Source organism: Oncorhynchus kisutch, linkage group LG13, assembly GCF_002021735.2.
Source record: "Oncorhynchus kisutch isolate 150728-3 linkage group LG13, Okis_V2, whole genome shotgun sequence".
Taxonomy (NCBI): Eukaryota; Metazoa; Chordata; class Actinopteri; order Salmoniformes; family Salmonidae; genus Oncorhynchus; species Oncorhynchus kisutch.
Genome location: NC_034186.2, coordinates 76,179,557 through 76,197,758, shown reverse-complemented (window position 1 = coordinate 76,197,758; position 18,202 = coordinate 76,179,557). Strand labels below are relative to the sequence as shown.

Here is an 18,202-nt window from a genome sequence, read left to right as displayed (position 1 = left end):
AACTAATGGGGATCCATAATAAATACAAATCAGGATGAGATTATGAAATAAGAGACATTAGCCATCATATCCAGGGATATTGGACGTCTGGGGCTATAATTTAAAACCTACATGAATGTATTTTCAAACATATAGGCCAAAGATAGGCAAAAACGGGTTTCTCCAACAGAAATCCCTGATCACGCTTGTAAGTGATGTCATGGCGACATTAGCAAGCTAAGCTCAGGTACAGAAACACGTCATCAGGTCTAATGGTCGTGGCGTGCCCAACTGCACAAACATACAGGTTGTTTAGATGTAAGTGATCTTAAACAAATGCTGATATTACTGTATTCATTGTTGCATATCGGTCTTGATAGGAATACAAATAACTACTGTACATATACTGTATGAGCTATGATGTATGAAGGAGTACTCCCAGGAGTATGCAATGTCTTGGTCTTATCGGGGTTCTGCCGACTGTACATCAAATATAAACTCAGATCAATATTCCATTGGTTTTCTCAGGTTACAATGGCCTTTCAAACCACAAGGTCATCTGGAACCTCAGAGGTCTCACAACGAACATACTCCTGTGCATTGAACATATGTTAGTATTCCATAAATAAAGGTGTGTATTTGTATGTGTGTGTACACACTGTCTAAATCTGTCTTGATTATAGAACTTCCTGTAGTAAAACAAAGAAACAAGAAACAAGACAAATAAACTGCGAAAAACCACAAATAGCAAAGTTAAGAAATTTCAACAGTTATTGCAATCATCTTTATTTTGTCATCTCACCTTGTATAAAAGGGCTGTTTGCAGTTCGCTCTTCATAGAAGATGCTTCATACTTCACTAAAATGTGAAAACAAAAAAAACTCAATCTGGGAGCACCAGCTTTATACAACAAGGTTCCAGACATCAGTGTTTAAACCCCTGGAATAGTCATTATATTACTGAATAACCTGCGTAGACTAGAACAAAATATTTAATTGTCATTTAAGTATATTGTTATCCAAATGTGTGTGTAAAGTAATACTACAGACTCATCTCTCTGAGTAAGTGCTTACAGGCATAACTGAGTCAACATATTTATTCTGAAAGAAAACATTGTTTTCTAAATGCTGTTACCAAAGACAACATCAGAATGTGGGAAAAACTGCAGCCCCGAATAGCCTGTATTTAATAATGATTAATTATGTTGGATTAAGATAAGCAATTTATCAGAATTATGAATTTAATTAAATATACACTCATTTTTGTGGGATTAAATTAATAAGAATAATTTCAGTTAAATCTCTCACTTTTTAAAATAAATCATGTATATTTGTTAGGTTTGTGATATTTGTAACACGCTTCTACTGTAAATGCAATTTAGTGATATATTACTTTTGTGAATGGAACATGAAATCATATCTAACCAACAGATAAAAGATATGACAATCAAAATAAAAATGTATTAATTTAAATTGCTTTGATAATAAAATTGCATTTTTTAATGGTATTTGTTTAATGAAAAAATGTATTTTTTTTTTACTTAAAGAGAAATACGTGGGTAACCTGTACTAAAGTGCTTTAGTTATTCTTGATAGCACTATAAACAACAACAATTGGAGTTAATCTAGACCTGTAAACATAAAAAAAAGTTCAGCCATGTAAAAATGTAGATTTTTTCAGGATGTTTCAAATAATCAAAATGGATGCCAACATTACAGGACCTCTACAAAACATCAATATTTAACTGAAACACCTAAAGCAGAATCCTTACTGCACTAAAACAAAAACCTCTATTCAAACAAACACCAGCTTTAGGCCTCTTCTCATTGATGAAGGTCCTCGCCTGGTTAAGTGCTCAGCAGACAGTCTAAATAGTGTACCTGCACACCTGGTTGGTGAGGAGCATCCGTCAATCAGCCGATGTGGTTTGGTGCGTGTGAGGTGAAGTGAGGCGGTACCCTCAGTGTGTTTCCCACAATTCCTTTTGATTGCCTTTTAAGACAGAGGTAAACCACCAGACACAGTCCAGTTAATTCCAGATATGGTCAGATTACTCCCACAGACTGTCAGGTGTTACAGCCCAGTTGGACCAGTCTAACCAGTATGATCCCAGTAGAGGGCGTAGCAGAGCAGTTACAATATTCCAGTTCATCATTCCCAGGGTCCCACTCACACAGCATATCCTGGTTTAGGCAGTGTCGTCACTGGTTAACTTTTTTAATAAAGTTTGGTCAACATTTGGTGTTACTGTGTTTAACAGTTGGTCCCACTTTGGATATAAAAAAAAAGTAGTTTTTCATCTAAAAAACAATGACTTTCAAATCCAATGACGTCAACTCAAAAACATGGTTCTGTTCAGAAGCAGTCAACTCCAAGTCTGGTCCTCTCCGTAGTAATTTAACAGAACAACGTCTGGATGATCCACTTTGGCTCAGCTGGCACATTATGTTCACACACACAGAGAGAGAGAGAGAGAGAAAGAGAGAGAGGAAGAGAGAGAGAGAGGAAGAGAGAGAGAGAGAGGAAGAGAGACGACACAGATGGAGTCTACAGGATGGAGTGGATAAAGGTGGGAAATGAAGAATGAGAGCTTTGATGGTAGATTAGTGTCAGTCTGTTTCAGAGGGAGCTTAGTCAGAAGCGAGGGATGGAAGAGGGGGAACGAGAGGAGAGAGTGGACAGAGAGAAAAGAGGAGACCAAGAAGAGAAAGATTAGTGTCAATTTGTTTCAGAAGGAGCTTAGTCAGGAGCGAGGGATGGAAGAGGGGGAACGAGAGGAGTGGACAGAGAGAAAAGAGGAGGCCAAGAGAAAGATTAGTGCCACCCCAGAAAAGGCAGAGGTGATGTGTTGGAGTGTGTGTAGTTGGAGTGTGTGTAGTGTTGAAGTCTACCCTATTGCAGTCATTTGAGGGTCTGAAATGAAGACTTGGCCTCCCTATGAGGTGTGGCTAGTTTAAAGTAGGGACTGAGTGGGTGAGGCAGGCCATCTACAGTGGGCATGGTAGATACTCAGGAGGTCAGCTTGAATAGAGGGATGTTAGATAGAGAGGAAGTTCAAGAGTGGAACAAGGAGGAGGAGGAGAGAAAGAGGAACTGTCCTCATTGAACACACATCACTGTGAAGAGCTGGAGTACCTGAGAGAGAGTCAGAGAATTAGCAGTTCATCAATACCAATGAACATCCTGTGCATGCTTTGCATACCACACACACACACAGAGTGCAGTTGTATCTCACCTTGTTCCTGCTTGTTCTGCTTGGACCCTACGGTTGCTAAGCGAGGGGAAGAGAGGGAGAGAGCAGGACATAAAAATAAAGTTCATTATTCAAGTCATTTTCAAGTTTCCCAAAAACTAGAGCCTTACTTGCATGAAACAAAAAAACAATAAACAGAAAAATGACTAGGGGAGGGTATTTACCATAACTCACAGCCAAATGCCATGAAAAATGACTACGGACTGCGCAACCCTAAAATATGTCCCCAATGCAAATTTTCTTAAAGGTTGAATGAAAAACAAGCGAAGAAAGTGAGTCAGGAGGAAGATAATGTTGAGCCAAGGAGTAAAATTAAATTGATGAAGAATAAGAATGAGAGAGAGAGAGATGAGGAATAAGAGAGATGTGAGGAATAAGAGAGAGAGAGATGAGGAATAAGAGAGAGATGAGGAATAAGAGAGAGAGAAAGGGAAAAGAGAACAAGAAGACATATGAGAGGAAATTAAAGGGTGGAGGTGGAAAAGACCTGGGAGAAAAACAGACAGAGAAAAGCAGGGAGGGAAGGAAATATTGTAAGGTCAGGCGGAGAGAGGGAGAGAAAGAGAGAGGGAGACGGAGGAGGGAGGGGTGTTTGTGTCTGTGTGTCACTCCCTCAGCAGGGGGGCTGACTAAAAGGAAATAATGGAGGGAGTTAGAGAGGGGTGGGATGGGTGCTGGAGGGCAAAGCAAGGTGGAGAGGGGCAAGAGGGCGAGAGAGAGGTGGGAAAGAATGCTACAATACCAGAAAGAGCAAAAAGAAGTGGAAAATTAAGGCTGATAGTGAAGGGAGAGAACAAGGGAAAGGTTTAGGAAGAAAATGAGCAGAAAATGTGCTGGAGAACATTGTAATGAAACTGTTATCCAGTTGACTGTGTTCCTACAATGAATTGTGTACATCAGCAGAACCCTGATGTCTAAGACATGTTTTTCACAAGATGGCTCACTGATCGAATGCTTAGCTTGGAGATCATTTTCTCTGTGTGTGTGTGTGTGTGTGTTATTAGGGCTTGACTAAGGTATCTATAGGTGTTATATTATGTTATGTCTATAGTCAGGGTTGTACTACAAGTCAAAGAAGCTTCCATGTTGATGAGGGAGGGGCTTAACAAACCTCTCATATTCTGAAGAAATAACTATGGAAGAGTTAACGAAGCATTAAATTACATGCTGTGATTGGGCCTCTCACTGTGTGTGTGTGTGTGGTGTGTGTGTGTGTGTGTGTGTGTGTGTGTGTGTGTGTGTGTGTGTGTGTGTGTGTGTGTGTGTGTGTGTGTGTGTGTGTGTCGTTTGAGCAGAAGAAAATGTGAAAAAGGCATTTTGTGTCCAAAGCATCAAAACTATAAAAGTTACAGAACACATCACTTCTGTTCCTTATTCTGTTTTTTAACATTAGTTAATAATTATAAAACAATAAACTAAAAGTTGCAGGGTTCTATTAATCCAATCTTTCATGTCCACATTGAGTGGATAAAAACAGCTCAAATAAAGCAGAGGTTTTATCAGGTAATTCTCCAAATACAATTAACAGAACATACCAAACTATTTACATCAAAGGCAACAAACAAGTGCATACTCAAAGACTAAATGAATAAATTAAAGAGCATGAACTGATTTTGAAATGTACGCATTGACCTAATGCCTACATCAATAGCTGACTTTAAAATGACTCTGCGTGATTATAGCGGTTTAATAAACGTAATACCTTACCAAACTATACTGCTGTTTCAAGAAGAACTCAAAAGTCTGCATAAACAATTACATGTTGAATCGTCAATGACAAAAAAATATATATGGAAAATAATTGAAAAACGCAATATATTTTTTGTTCACTGATAATGAATAGATCGTTCTACGAGATGAGTGCCTTTTCATCCCTTTGATATTTCAAGCAGAAATTCTGCACAAATATTGAATATTAAAAGGCGGATATATTAACTGAAGTGTCCATTAATATAGTCCACATAGAAAACTCAATAAATCAGATCTTTATATTAAAGCTGCAATATGGCACTTCTGGGTGACCCAACCAAAGTCACGTAGAAATGTGAGTTACAGATCTGTCATTCTCATTGAAAGCAAGTCTACAAAGCGGTAGATCTGTTCTAGGTTCTTATGTTACTTCTTTGAATCTTTAACTGTCTGTTTTGCTGCTTCAAACAGCTGAAAAGACAATATTTGGTTATGGAAAAGATATTGAATTAGAATTTTAGCAACCAGGAAATAGAGGAGAGATCACCTTCAACAAAGACTAAAGTACCAACATTCAGCATTTTAACGTGTCCCTCTGTGCATCCTCTGAATTCTAGGAAGATTTTAACCCACTTAATCCCAACATATCTCCATTTTCACCATCATTGTAAGGCCCTAGTTATTTGTTGCTTTAACAAAGTCATTTCTTAAGAGTAATATTTAAGTGATTCATTTTAAGGTAAAAAAATTAATAAACCTGTCCCTCATTTTAAGGTCAATCCTGTTAAGTGAACTGAACTCGTTTTAATATTATAATAAGATGCTGGTGAAACTATTCCTTTTTAAATAGAGATATTGAACATTAATATTCAGGTCATAGTGTAAAAGCAGGTGAGCTGGTTCTACTCCTTCGGCCATTTTCTGGTGTTTTGTGGTGGAAAACTGAGCAGGTGGAGCACAACATCAACCCTGTTACCCAGAGATATACAGGCAAGACACATTTTCACAATTACATTATTTTGTGAAGCTTACATTCAATTGCCATTCCCTGTGGTACAGAACAAGCTTGCATTCCCCATGTCACAAGCGGATTTATGTCTGATTTCAGATGAAGTGGTCAACCCAGATACTTTATTTGGTCTCTTGAGATATTAAGTTGAACATACGTTCTTTATGGCAGATTGTTCAAATGAGGAGAAATAAAAAGCTTTTTAACTACTCAAAATGCATCTAAATGGTGGAAATACCAAAGTTATTATCTGTGTATTGCTGTTGTTCATGATTAGGTAAATTTGTGTGAATGACTACATGCGTGAATGACTACATGCGTGAATGACTACATGCGTGCTGTAGATAATTGTTCTGTATTGGTCACGGCCAGCTCTACCCCAAAATGGCTGCCATGGTCGCATGCGTCTCAGGAAAGCACTGCACTGCAGAGAGAGACCCACTGTGTGAGTGGATGTGAGCATGCATGTGTGTCTCCAGACAGAGAACTGCAGAGAGACACCATTCTGTGACTCCACCTCTCCTTCCCCGCGCCGCCATTTTATAAACACAGTGACTAGAGGTAGGAAGCCATCTTCCTGGGCGGAAAACATTCCAAACCTGCTCGCCGACAAATAGAAAAATCGAATCACGGTAGGAAGTTGGTCAAAGTTCGTCCTTCAGTGTTGTGCTGGAAGTCGGAGAGAGAGGTAGACGAGCGGTGTGTGTGAGCGAGTGTGTGTGTGTGTTCGGAAGGGTGGGCAGGGGGCACAAAGGTATTCAGAATAGAAAAAGAAAAAAAAGTTGAAAAAAAGGTGAAAGACCAGAGAGGGGAACCTGAAATGACCACGATGGACTGTTCACAGCAGGGGAGAGAGGGAGGGAGAAAAAGAGGAGAGTAGGAGAAAGAAAGGGAAAATCAATTAGAGAGAGTAGAAGGTCTATAATGGCTTCACACAGTGGGAAAGAGAGAGAAGGAAAGAGAATGAGAGAGGAGGCTGGGGAACAACAGCAGACTTCGTGTTTGGAGAAGTTGTCTTCATTGAAAGGTAAGTAGAGGAAGATAGCGGAAGATTGAGGGGGAAAGGAGGAAAGAAAGGCGGAGCAGCAGGGGGAGCTGTTTCAGCGTGACACCACTCTGGTGGTGCGGATTTTGAAGGTTGTGTCTGATGCAACACTGTTCTAGCACAGCAGAATTGGGGAAGGGGGCTTTTTGCTGTGACACCGCTCTACTGGAGTGGGTAGGGGACACTTTTCACCGGGACACTTCAGTAGTGTCAAATTTACTGTAGAGTCAAACTTAGACTTTCTGTTCATTTACAATGTCATTCAGCAGTCTACAGAACCAAGATATCCAAAGAGAATTGAATTCAATAAATAGACACCAACAGGGAGAGAGGAACATAGATAAAGTGACTAATTAATCCCAGCACAGACCTTAGGAGCTTCCTGTGTCACGTGCAACTGTGTCCTACCTGCCGTGCTCTCTTTACGGCTGTTTTAGTTCATTTCAGTTAGAGAAAAAGTTGGCCTGTGACACACGCACACAGGAGAGTGCTGGTTAATTTGAGTGGATAAACACACACACACAATGACACAGGAGAGAAGATGATGCCACCACAGAGTGCTGGGTGACCTTGGTACAATGACAGTGTACCTGATGGACCCTCTGTCACTGCTCTGTCCTTCAGATCCCCGTGTGTGTTTGAGTGCTCGTCCCCAACTACAGGGAATGGCCACCTGAAAAGTACATTCAGAGAACGGTTTGTTGTTTGAAAAAGACAGGATAGTGAGACCGTTGCAGGGAAAGAGACCGAGACCGTTGCAGGGAAAGAGACCGAGACCGTTGCAGGGAAAGAGACCGAGACCGTTGCAGGGAAAGAGACCGAGACCGTTGCAGGGAAAGAGACCGAGACCGTTGCAGGGAAAGAGACCGAGACCGTTGCAGGGAAAGAGACCGAGACCGTTGCAGGGAAAGAGACCGAGACCGTTGCAGGGAAAGAGACCGAGACCGTTGCAGGGAAAGAGACCGAGACCGTTGCAGGGAAAGAGACCGAGACCGTTGCAGGGAAAGAGACCGAGACCGTTGCAGGGAAAGAGACCGAGACCGTTGCAGGGAAAGAGACCGAGACCGTTGCAGGGAAAGAGACCGAGACCGTTGCAGGGAAAGAGACCGAGGCCGTTGCAGGGAAAGAGACCGAGGCCGTTGCAGAGAAAGAGACCGAGGCCGTTGCAGAGAAAGAGACCGAGGCCGTTGCAGAGAAAGAGACCGAGGCCGTTGCAGAGAAAGAGACCGAGGCCGTTGCAGAGAAAGAGACCGAGGCCGTTGCAGAGAAAGAGACCGAGGCCGTTGCAGAGAAAGAGACCGAGGCCGTTGCAGAGAAAGAGACCGAGGCCGTTGCAGAGAAAGAGACCGTTGCAGAGAAAGAGACCGAGGCCGTTGCAGAGAAAGAGACCGAGACCGTTGCAGAGACAGAGATAGCCATAGAGACAGTCGTAGAGATAGACAGTCGTAGAGACAGTCGTAGAGGTAGAGACAGTCGTAGAGATAGAGTTGAAAGCATCCAGAGCAGCCAGAGAGAGACTGTGGCTAAAGGATGGGAACGGCCATCGCTGGGTCCTCACACACACTGTATGTGCCACACTGCCAAGCTGGCTGTTAGATAAAAGGGAACCTCTACAGGAAGGAACCAGAGAGAGTATGAGGCGTTGCTGCAGGGAGCACAACAACAGCTGCACCACTAATGGACAGAGAGACAGAGAGACTTTTTCATCTCTCCTCTCTTCCATCTCAGTCTCATCCTGCTCTCTCCTCGTGTATCCTCATCCCAACACATTTACAGAACAGCCCCTGCATGACAGAGATAGAGAGGGAGAACAAAATAAAAGAGGGAGACTTGGTAAATAAATGGCCAGAGAGGAGATGGAGAGATACAGATGAGAGATAGAAAAGACAAAGAAAATGTTGGAGGGATGGAGGGAGCAGAGTCAGATAGGTAGAGAGGGTGTGAAACATGGGGATGGAAGGAGAGAGAGGGGGTGGGAAACATGGGGATGGAAGGAGAGAGAGGGGGGGAAACATGGGGATGGAAGGAGAGAGAGGGGGGGAAACATGGGGATGGAAGGAGAGAGAGGGGGTGGGAAACATGGGGATGGAAGGAGAGAGAGGGGGTGGGAAACATGGGGATGGAAGGAGAGAGAGGGGGTGGGAAACATGGGGATGGAAGGAGAGAGAGGGGGTGGGAAACATGGGGATGGAAGGAGAGAGAGGGGGTGGGAAACATGGGGATGGAAGGAGAGAGAGAGGGTGGGAAACATGGGGATGGAAGGAGAGAGAGAGGGTGGGAAACATGGGGATAGAAGGAGAGAGAGAGGGTGGGAAACATGGGGATAGAAGGAGAGAGAGAGAGGGTGGGAAACATGGGGATAGAAGGAGGGAGAGAGGGTGGGAAACATGGGGATAGAAGGAGGGAGAGGGTGGGACACATGGGGATGGAAGGTGGGAGAGAGGGTGGGAAACATGGGGATGGAAGGAGAGAGAGAGAGGGTGGGAAACATGGGGATGGAAGGAGAGAGAGAGAGGGTGGGAAACATGGGGATGGAAGGAGAGAGAGGGTGGGTGGGAAACATGGGGATGGAAGGAGAGAGAGGGTGGGTGGGAAACATGGGGATGGAAGGAGAGAGAGGGTGGGTGGGAAACATGGGGATGGAAGGTGGGAGAGAGGGTGGGAAACATGGGGATGGAAGGAGAGAGAGAGGGTGGGAAACATGGGGATGGAAGGAGAGAGAGTGGGTGGGAAACATGGGGATGGAAGGAGAGAGAGAGAGGGTGGGAAACATGGGGATGGAAGGAGGGAGAGAGGGGGTGGGAAACATGGGGATGGAAGGAGAGAGAGAGGGTGGGAAACATGGGGATGGAAGGAGAGAGAGAGGGTGGGAAACATGGGGATGGAAGGAGAGAGAGAGAGGGTGGGAAACATGGGGATGGAAGGTGGGAGAGAGGGTGGGAAACATGGGGATGGAAGGAGAGAGAGAGGGTAGGAAACATGGGGATGGAAGGAGAGAGAGAGGGTAGGAAACATGGGGATGGAAGGAGAGAGAGGGGGGGAAACATGGGGATGGAAGGAGAGAGAGGGGGTGGGAAACATGGGGATGGAATGAGAGAGAGGGGGTGGGAAACATGGGGATGGAATGAGAGAGAGAGAAAGACATGGTAGTGGATGAAGCCTAGATTAGTTTTGCTCCAGACGACAGATCATAAAAAGGAGGGAGGGGGAACGAGGAGAAGAGACAGGGAGAGGGGGAGATTAGTGCCACTTCAGGAACGACAGAAGACTAAAAAGAGAGGGAGGAAAAAGACAGAAGAGGGCTCTTGAAATGTAGTCCGGATTAGCTTCACTAGGAGAACAGGATGAGAGAACAGAGAGAATGAAAGAGAGGAAGAAAGAGAGAGGAACAGAGACTGAAAATAATGTCCATTTGGGTAAATATCCTGTACAGTATAAGAAAAACGTAGCATATTTTCAGTCAGTGTGAAAAACAGCAGCAATGGAAGGAAACAGTCAGAAGGTCAACAGTACTGCTGCTGTTCCCCACATAAACACTATCAGAGTGTTGTTAATGAACAACCACGGGATCATTACAACTTCACACATCAAACGTTGATTCTAGTTATTTGGACAGATGAAATGATCCGCTCTCTCTCTTTGGAATAGAGTAAGTGTTTAAGAAGAGAGAATATATAGAGCATTATACATCTCCTGGTTATGGGCTGATGATAAACACTATGAAGAGAAGACACACCCAGGCACGCCTCACACACACACCTAACTAATGATATCCCTGCCTGTAGTGTGGAGACGAGGCTGGGACATTCATTTAGCCCTCCTGCCCAGTCCACTGGGATGTGATGGGAATGGGGACAGACGTCTCTTACACACACACACACACACACACACACACACACACACACACACACACACACACACACACGCCTCTTCAACTGTAGAGTGTAGAGGCATTCCCACAGTGACTGGGCAACATTCCCGACCGGAATAGGAACAGGCAGCTCAGTGGACCGGAAGACTAACATTACTGTAGGAAGGGCCTGGGTTAGAACAACTCTGGGAATTCACACCAGAGACACGGAGGCAGAGTAAAGAAAAGAGAAAGTGTGTGTGAGAGAGAGGAAAGAGAGGGAGCAAGAGTTTGCTGTTGAACTGATAACAAATGTATACTAAAAGGTCTGTTCTTTTGACGCACACACACACACACGATGTTAGAGAAGCCGTCACCAACCTTTGAGTCAAGATCACTCTGCATGCCGAGATCTACCACTCTGTTTATTAACATGACTTAAAATATAAGCCTTTGAAACAACCAATTAAAAACAGTACTGTAGCAATGAGGTTTGTTCAGTAAGCTACAGGTCCAATACATTATCACCACATACTGGCTTTGCTTGAATTGCCCTGCCAATGCATTGTAGTTTGGGACATTTAAAACATGTTTTTATACTAAAACATTTGGGGCTATATGATCACACCAGTAATAGATCTGTTGTTGTATTACTTGTGAGGCACAGCTGAGTGAGCATACATTTAAATAATTAGTTTATTTTTATTTTTATTTTACTGGGCTGATCTGATGGTCAGTCTCAGCGGAGGGAGAGAGCAGCAGACTGAGGGTCAGTCTCAGCGGAGGGAGAGAGCAGCAGACTGAGGGTCAGTCTCAGCAGAGAACAGCAGACTGAGGGTCAGTCTCAGCAGAGAACAGCAGACTGAGGGTCAGTCTCAGCAGAGGGAGAGCAGCAGACTGAGGGTCAGTCTCAGCGGAGGGAGAGAGCAGCAGACTGAGGGTCAGTCTCAGCGGAGGGAGAGAACAGTAGACTGAGGGTCAGTCTCAGCGGAGGGAGAGAACAGTAGACTGAGGGTCAGTCTCAGCAGAGGGAGAGAGCAGCAGACTGAGGGTCAGTCTCAGCGGAGGGAGAGAACAGCAGACTGAGGGTCAGTCTCAGCAGAGGGAGAGAGCAGCAGACTGAGGGTCAGTCTCAGCAGAGGGAGAGAGCAGCAGACTGAGGGTCAGTCTCAGCGGAGGGAGAGAGCAGCAGACTGAGGGTCAGTCTCAGCCGAGGGAGAGAACAGCAGACTGAGGGTCAGTCTCAGCCGAGGGAGAGAACAGCAGACTGAGGGTCAGTCTCAGCCGAGGGAGAGAACAGCAGACTGAGGGTCAGTCTCAGCCGAGGGCGAGAACAGCAGACTGAGGGTCAGTCTCAGCCGAGGGAGAGAACAGCAGACTGAGGGTCAGTCTCAGCGGAGTGAGAGAGCAGCAGACTGAGGGTCAGTCTCAGCAGAGGGAGAGGACAGCAGACTGAGGGTCAGTCTCAGCAGAGGGAGAGGACAGCAGACTGAGGGTCAGTCTCAGCAGAGGGAGAGGACAGCAGACTGAGGGTCAGTCTCAGCCGAGGGAGAGAACAGCAGACTGAGGGTCAGTCTCAGCAGAGGGAGAGAACAGCAGACTGAGGGTCAGTCTCAGCAGAGGGAGAGAGCAGCAGACTGAGGGTCAGTCTCAGCAGAGGGAGAGAGCAGCAGACTGAGGGTCAGTCTCAGCAGAGGGAGAGAGCAGCAGACTGAGGGTCAGTCTCAGCAGAGGGAGAGAACAGCAGACTGAGGGTCCACCTCTCAACATCCCTCCACTCTCCCGTTCCTCCACTGAAACAGACCAAAAAGGGACACCTTCTTCCAGCTGTTGGCGAAACTCAAGCCGCACCACATTATTTCACCTCATGCACAGATTCATGTTGTTACTCCTATGACCAGAGAAAGTAAAATATTCCTTGATATTAAAAAAGACCCAAGCCCCTAATAATAACAAGCCTGTAGATACACTTGTGCATTTTATGGCTTATAAGTGTAGAATACAAAGTGTAGAATACAAAGTGTTGAATACAAAGTGTTGAATACAAAGTGTTGAATACAAAGTGTTGAATACAAAGTGTTGAATACAAAGTGTTGAATACAAAGTGTTGAATACAAAGTGTTGAATACAAAGTGTTGAATACAAAGTGTTGAATACAAAGTGTAGAATACAAAGTGTTGAATACAAAGTGTTGAATACAAAGTGTTGACAGTGCCGAGTAAGAACTTAAACATGAACTCAGTCAAAAAACAGCAGCTCTTTGCTGTATTACATTTCATCGTAGCTTCCTTTATGCTGCTACGTTGCTGTAGACACGGTCATCTGAGCTATCTGATTGGCCAGCGGTGGCATAGTTCACTTGATTTCCTATCCAGGCCCACCGGGAAGGCAGTGCTTGTACCTTCAGACAAATTAAATGGTAACAGTTTCCCTACCCAGCCGGCGCGCAGGGCAACACAAGATCGACTAGAAATACCTTGGAGATGGACAAGTCGATCAGAATACTGCTGTGATAAAAAGGGGAGGGGTCAGAATACTGCTGTGATAAAAAGGAGGGGTCAGAATACTGCTGTGATAAAAAGGGGAGGGGTCAGAATACTGCTGTGATAAAAAGGGGAGGGGTCAGAATACTGCTGTGATAAAAAGGAGAGGGGTTAGAATACTGCTGTGATAAAAAGGAGAGGTCAACAGGAGTGATGAAGTTAGGACCTGAGGAAGAGGGACAATTACAGAGCTATACAGAGAATCAAATGAAATGTTATTGGACTAACAGTGAAATGCTTACTTACAGCGCCTTTTCCATTAACGGACTTAAAAATAAGATAAATAGTAATGATTCACGAGGAATAAAAACACGAAGTGAATAACAAATAAAGAGTCAAATAACATGTCTACATACAGTACAGGAAGTACCAGTACTGAGTCAATGTGCAGGTGTACGAGGTAACTGAGGTAGCCATGTACTGAACATACCGGTAGGGGTAAACTGACGAGGCAGAGAGAGCAGAATGGTGGAGCGAGAAAAGGAGAAGGAGAATGATGAAAGAAAAGGATATGAAAAAAGGATGCCCTCCATCACAAACATTTTGATTTGAGCTAGGAGGAAGAGATGAGGTGGAGGAGAACATCAAAGGTGAGATGAAGAGCAGAACGTCCCCAGCTACCTCTGGTAGACAGAGGAAATATGGAAACAGATGGAGGGAGACGTTAGAGAGCTCTACATACTGGTTTCACACAGAAGAGCCTATGAGAGAGAGATGAAAAAGAGGAGTTTACTCACTGGGCTCACAGCACACTGTGACTCGCAGCTTCATGCAGGGCAGCGGGGAGCTTTCCCCTGTAGGCAATGCTGGAGAGAGAGAGACAGAGAGAGACAGAGAGAGACAGAGAGAGAGAAAGAGAGAGAAAGAGAGAGAGAGAAAGAGAGACAGAGAGAGATTGCCTTGTTACAGTAAAGATGTGTGAAGTGTTGGAAGTTGGAGATTTTCAACCCTTCATGTATTTGACAGTAATCTAGAATGTATCACCATATGACGTCACCCTTCACCAACCAGCAGAACTCAGCAGGATTCAGTTAGTATGAAAGAAACCACAGAAAAGGTTTTCCATTTGCAAACTCCAGCAGACAACAACCACTACAGGGGTCAAAGGGGACTGACACAATGGATTGTGGGAGTCAAGGTGTTTCCTGTTAAGTGAGAGAAACACAGTCACTATCTGGTCATCTGGAGCTCAGTTGGTAGAGCAAGACGCTTGCAGGACAGTGGGTTTGATTCCCGGGACCCGCCCTATGTAAAATGTATGTACGCAGGACTCCGTCACTTCAGATAAGACTCTTCTAAATGGTATATATTATATTAAGGAGGATGCTAACTTATACTTTCAAGTTCAAACAGCCACCTCTAATCTTAACCCTCAACGTAACCAAACAAAAGCTTGTCTACTTGCTCGTCAGTTCTGAGAATGCTGTTCCTTCTAGCAATGCCATCTAGTGACTACAGATCACTGGGCTGATTGACGCGGATGCTATGTGAGCTGTCAGTGTGGATCACTATAAGAGACAGACTGACACAGCTAATACTATTGTCGTGTCCCCAGTCTAAAAGCATTATACTGTCCCTATGGCCTGGCCTTTTCACCCAGCCAGACGGTCGGACAAACTTCAAGCGTTATCTTTGATGTGGACAATACACACACAGTCAGCCAGGCCCATTGGGGTAGTTCCAGGGGAGGAGGCTATTGTTGTGTTCTCCAGCCCTGCACAGACACAAAGGCCCAGTGCTGTGTGTGTGTGTGTGTGTGTGTCTCTGTGTGTGTGTCTCATGCCCTGACAATGCTCCATTGTCCCGCAGACCGCAATAGTAATTTATGTAAAGATTCTTTCCCTCCGTCTCTCATCCATTATTTTCCCTTTTCCCTCGCTTTTGTTGCTCCCCTTTTCTTTCTCCCTGTGGATTCCACTCATCTCCCCTCTCTCCCCCCCTCCCTTCCTGTACTGTCAGACTCTCCCCTCTTTCATTCCACCCTTCTCTTCCTTTCTCTCCCCCCCCCCCCCCCCCCCCTCTTTTGGTTGGACAGAGACCAGAAGTTGTAAAGACAGTAAGAAACGGATTTCAGGGCACCAAACCTTCCCCTCTCCAATGTGTCAAGTAATTATCTTTTTGTTTTCTCATGATTTGGTTGGGTCTAATTGTGCTGCTGTCCTGGGGCTCTGTGGGGTGTGTTTGTGTTTGTGAACAGAGCCCCGGGACCAGCTTGCTTAGGGGATTCTTCTCCAGGTTCATCTCTCTGTAGGTGATGGCTTTGTTATGGAAGGTTTGGGAATCACTTCCTTTTAGGTGGTTGTTGAATTTAACGTCTCTTTTCTGGATTTTGATAATTAGCGTGTATCGGCCTAATTCTGCTCTGCATGCATTATTTGGTGTTCTACGTTGTACACGGAGGATATTTTTGCTGAATTCTGCATGCAGAGTCTCAATTTGGTGTTTGTCCCATTTTGTGAATTCTTGGTTGGTGAGCGGACCCCAGACCTCACAACCATAAAGGGCAATGGGTTCTATAACTGATTCAAGTATTTTTAGCCAGATCCTAATTAGTATGTCGAATTGTATGTTCCTTTTGATGACAGAAGGCCCTTCTTGCCTTGTCTCTCAGGTCGTTCACAGCTTTGTGGAAGTTACCTGTGGCGCTGAGCTTTAGGCCAAGGTATGTATAGTTTTTTGTGTGCTCTAGGGCAATGGTGTCTAGATGGAATTTGTTTTTGTGGTCCTGGCGACTGGACCTTTTTTGGAACACCATTATTTTGGTCTTACTGAGATTTACTGTCACGGCCCAGGTCTGGCAGAATCTGTGCAGAAGATCTAGGTGCTGCTGTAGGCCCTCCTTGGTTGGGGACAGAAGCACCAGATCATCAGCAAACAGTAAACATTGCTCCCTCCCCTCTACCTTCTCTGCCTCCCTTGCGCCCCCCCTCCCTCCTCCAGCAGTTGTAGATAAATGAGAGAGGAAGACAGAAATAGGAAGTAGTGGGAAAAGAGGAAACCCAAGTTATCACACAGATTTACTTACACACACACACACACACACACACACACACACACTCACAGCTGTAGTAGTAGTGGTGTCCGGGGAGGAACTCGAAGCCCAGAGAGAAGGGGGTGAAGCGCTGGATCTTCTCTGAGAAGCGGACAGGGCCGAAGGGGGCACGGGGGCTGTTACACTCCCACCTCTTGATGGCCCCCTGGGTCTCCACACAGCCCCTGAACCCCCCCTCAGCCACCAGGTACAGGGCCAGGCTGTCTGGTGGGGCCTGGGGGTAGGCCTCCTCACTGGGGGGAGACGGGTGAGGGTAGTGGGGGCAGTAGATATCCAGGTAGTCATTCAGATTCACCTGGATGGACAGATCCCCTCCCGTCAATCTGAGACAGAAGGAAAGGGAGAGAAGGAAAGAAAGAGAGAGAGAGAAGGAAAAGGAGAGAGAAAGGGAGAGAAGGAAAAGGAGGAGAGAAGGAAAAGGAGAGAGAGAAGGAAAAGGAGAGAGAAAGGGAGAGAAGGAAAGGGAGAGAGAAGGAAAGGGAGAGAGAAGGAAAAGGAGTAGAGAAAGGGAGAGAAGGAAAAGGAGAGAGAAAGGGAGAGAAGGAAAGGGGGAGAGAAGGAAAGGGAGAGAGAAGGAAAAGGAGAGAGAAGGAAAGGGAGAGAGAAGGAAAGGGAGAGACAGAAGGAAAAGGAGAGAGAAGGAAAGGGAGAGAGAAGGAAAGGGAGAGAGAAGGAAAGGGAGAGAGAAGGAAAGGGAGAGAGAAAGGAAGGGAGAGGGAAGGAAAGGGAGAGGGAAGGAAAGGGAGAGGGAAGGAAAGGGGGAGACGGAAGGAAAGGGGGAGACGGAAGGAAAGGGGGAGACGGAAGGAAAGGGGGAGACGGAAGGAAAGGGGGAGACGGAAGAAAGGGGGAGACGGAAGGAAGGGGGAGACAGAAGGAAAGGGGGGAGACAGAAGGAAAGGGGGAGACAGAAGGAAGGGAGAGACAGAAGGAAAAGGGAGAGAAGGAAAAGGAGAGAGAAAGGGAGAGAAGGAAAAGGAGAAGAGAAGGGGGAGACAGAAGGAAAAGGAGAGAGAGGAAAAGGAGAGAGAAAGGGAGAGAAGGAAAAGGAGAGAGAAAAGGGAGAGAAGGAAAGGGAGAGAGAAGGAAAGGGAGAGAGAAGGAAAGGGAGAGAGAAGGAAAGAGAGAGGGAAGGAAAGGGGGAGACAGAAGGAAAGGGGGAGACAGAAGGAAAAGGAGAGAGAAAGGGAGAGAAGGAAAAAGGAGAGAGAAAGGGGGAGACAGAAGGAAAGGGGGAGACAGAAGGAAAAGGAGAGAGAAGGAAAGGAGAAGAGAAAGGAGAGAAGGAAAAGGAGAGAGAAAGGGAGAGAAGGAAAAGGAGAGAAGAAAGGGAGAGAAGGAAAGGGGGAGAGAAGGAAAGGGGGAGAGGGGAAGGGGAGAGAGGAAAGGGGGAGAGAAGGAAAGGGGGAGAGAAGGAAAGGAGGGAGGAAGGAAAGGGAGAGAGAGGAAAGGGAGAGAGAAGGAAGGAGAGAGAAGGAAAGGGAGAGAGAAGGAAAGGGGAGAGAAGGAAAGGTGAGAGAAGGAAAGGAGAGAGAAGGAAAGGGAGACAGAAGGAAAGGGAGACAGAAGGAAAGGGAGAGAGAAGGAAAGGGAGAGAGAAGGAAAGGGAGAGAGAAGGAAAGGGAGAGAGAAGGAAAGGGAGAGAGAAGGAAAGGGAGAGAAGGAAAGGGAGAGAGAAGGAAAGGGAGAGAGAAGGAAAGGGAGACAGAAGGAAAGGGAGACAGAAGGAAAGGGAGACCAGAAGGAAAGGGAGAAAGGGAGACAGAATGAAAAGGAGACAAA

The 18,202-nt window shown here is 45.4% G+C and overlaps 1 protein-coding gene across 7 annotated transcripts in view; it reads right to left on the bottom strand.

Moving 5' to 3' along the window:
• Positions 1 to 736: 736 nt before the first annotated feature.
• efna4 (ephrin A4) overlaps positions 737 to 18,202 on the bottom strand; it is a 58,516-nt gene continuing 41,050 nt past the window's right edge. For 2 of the 7 annotated variants that reach the window (XM_031787427.1, XM_031787426.1), the window contains exons 3-5: positions 16,430 to 16,743; positions 14,106 to 14,174; positions 13,054 to 13,991 (exon numbers count right to left, since the gene is read on the bottom strand). In XM_031787427.1, coding sequence (XP_031643287.1) covers positions 13,717 to 13,991; positions 14,106 to 14,174; positions 16,430 to 16,743 — 658 coding nt within the window. In that variant the 3' untranslated portion in view covers positions 13,054 to 13,716. Of the gene's footprint in view, positions 3,115 to 3,214; positions 3,251 to 7,345; positions 7,440 to 7,565; positions 8,760 to 13,053; positions 13,992 to 14,105; positions 14,175 to 16,429; positions 16,744 to 18,202 lie in introns of those variants that run through there. The other 5 variants (XR_004202539.1, XR_004202537.1, XM_031787428.1 and 2 more) reach the window with 5 other exon arrangements.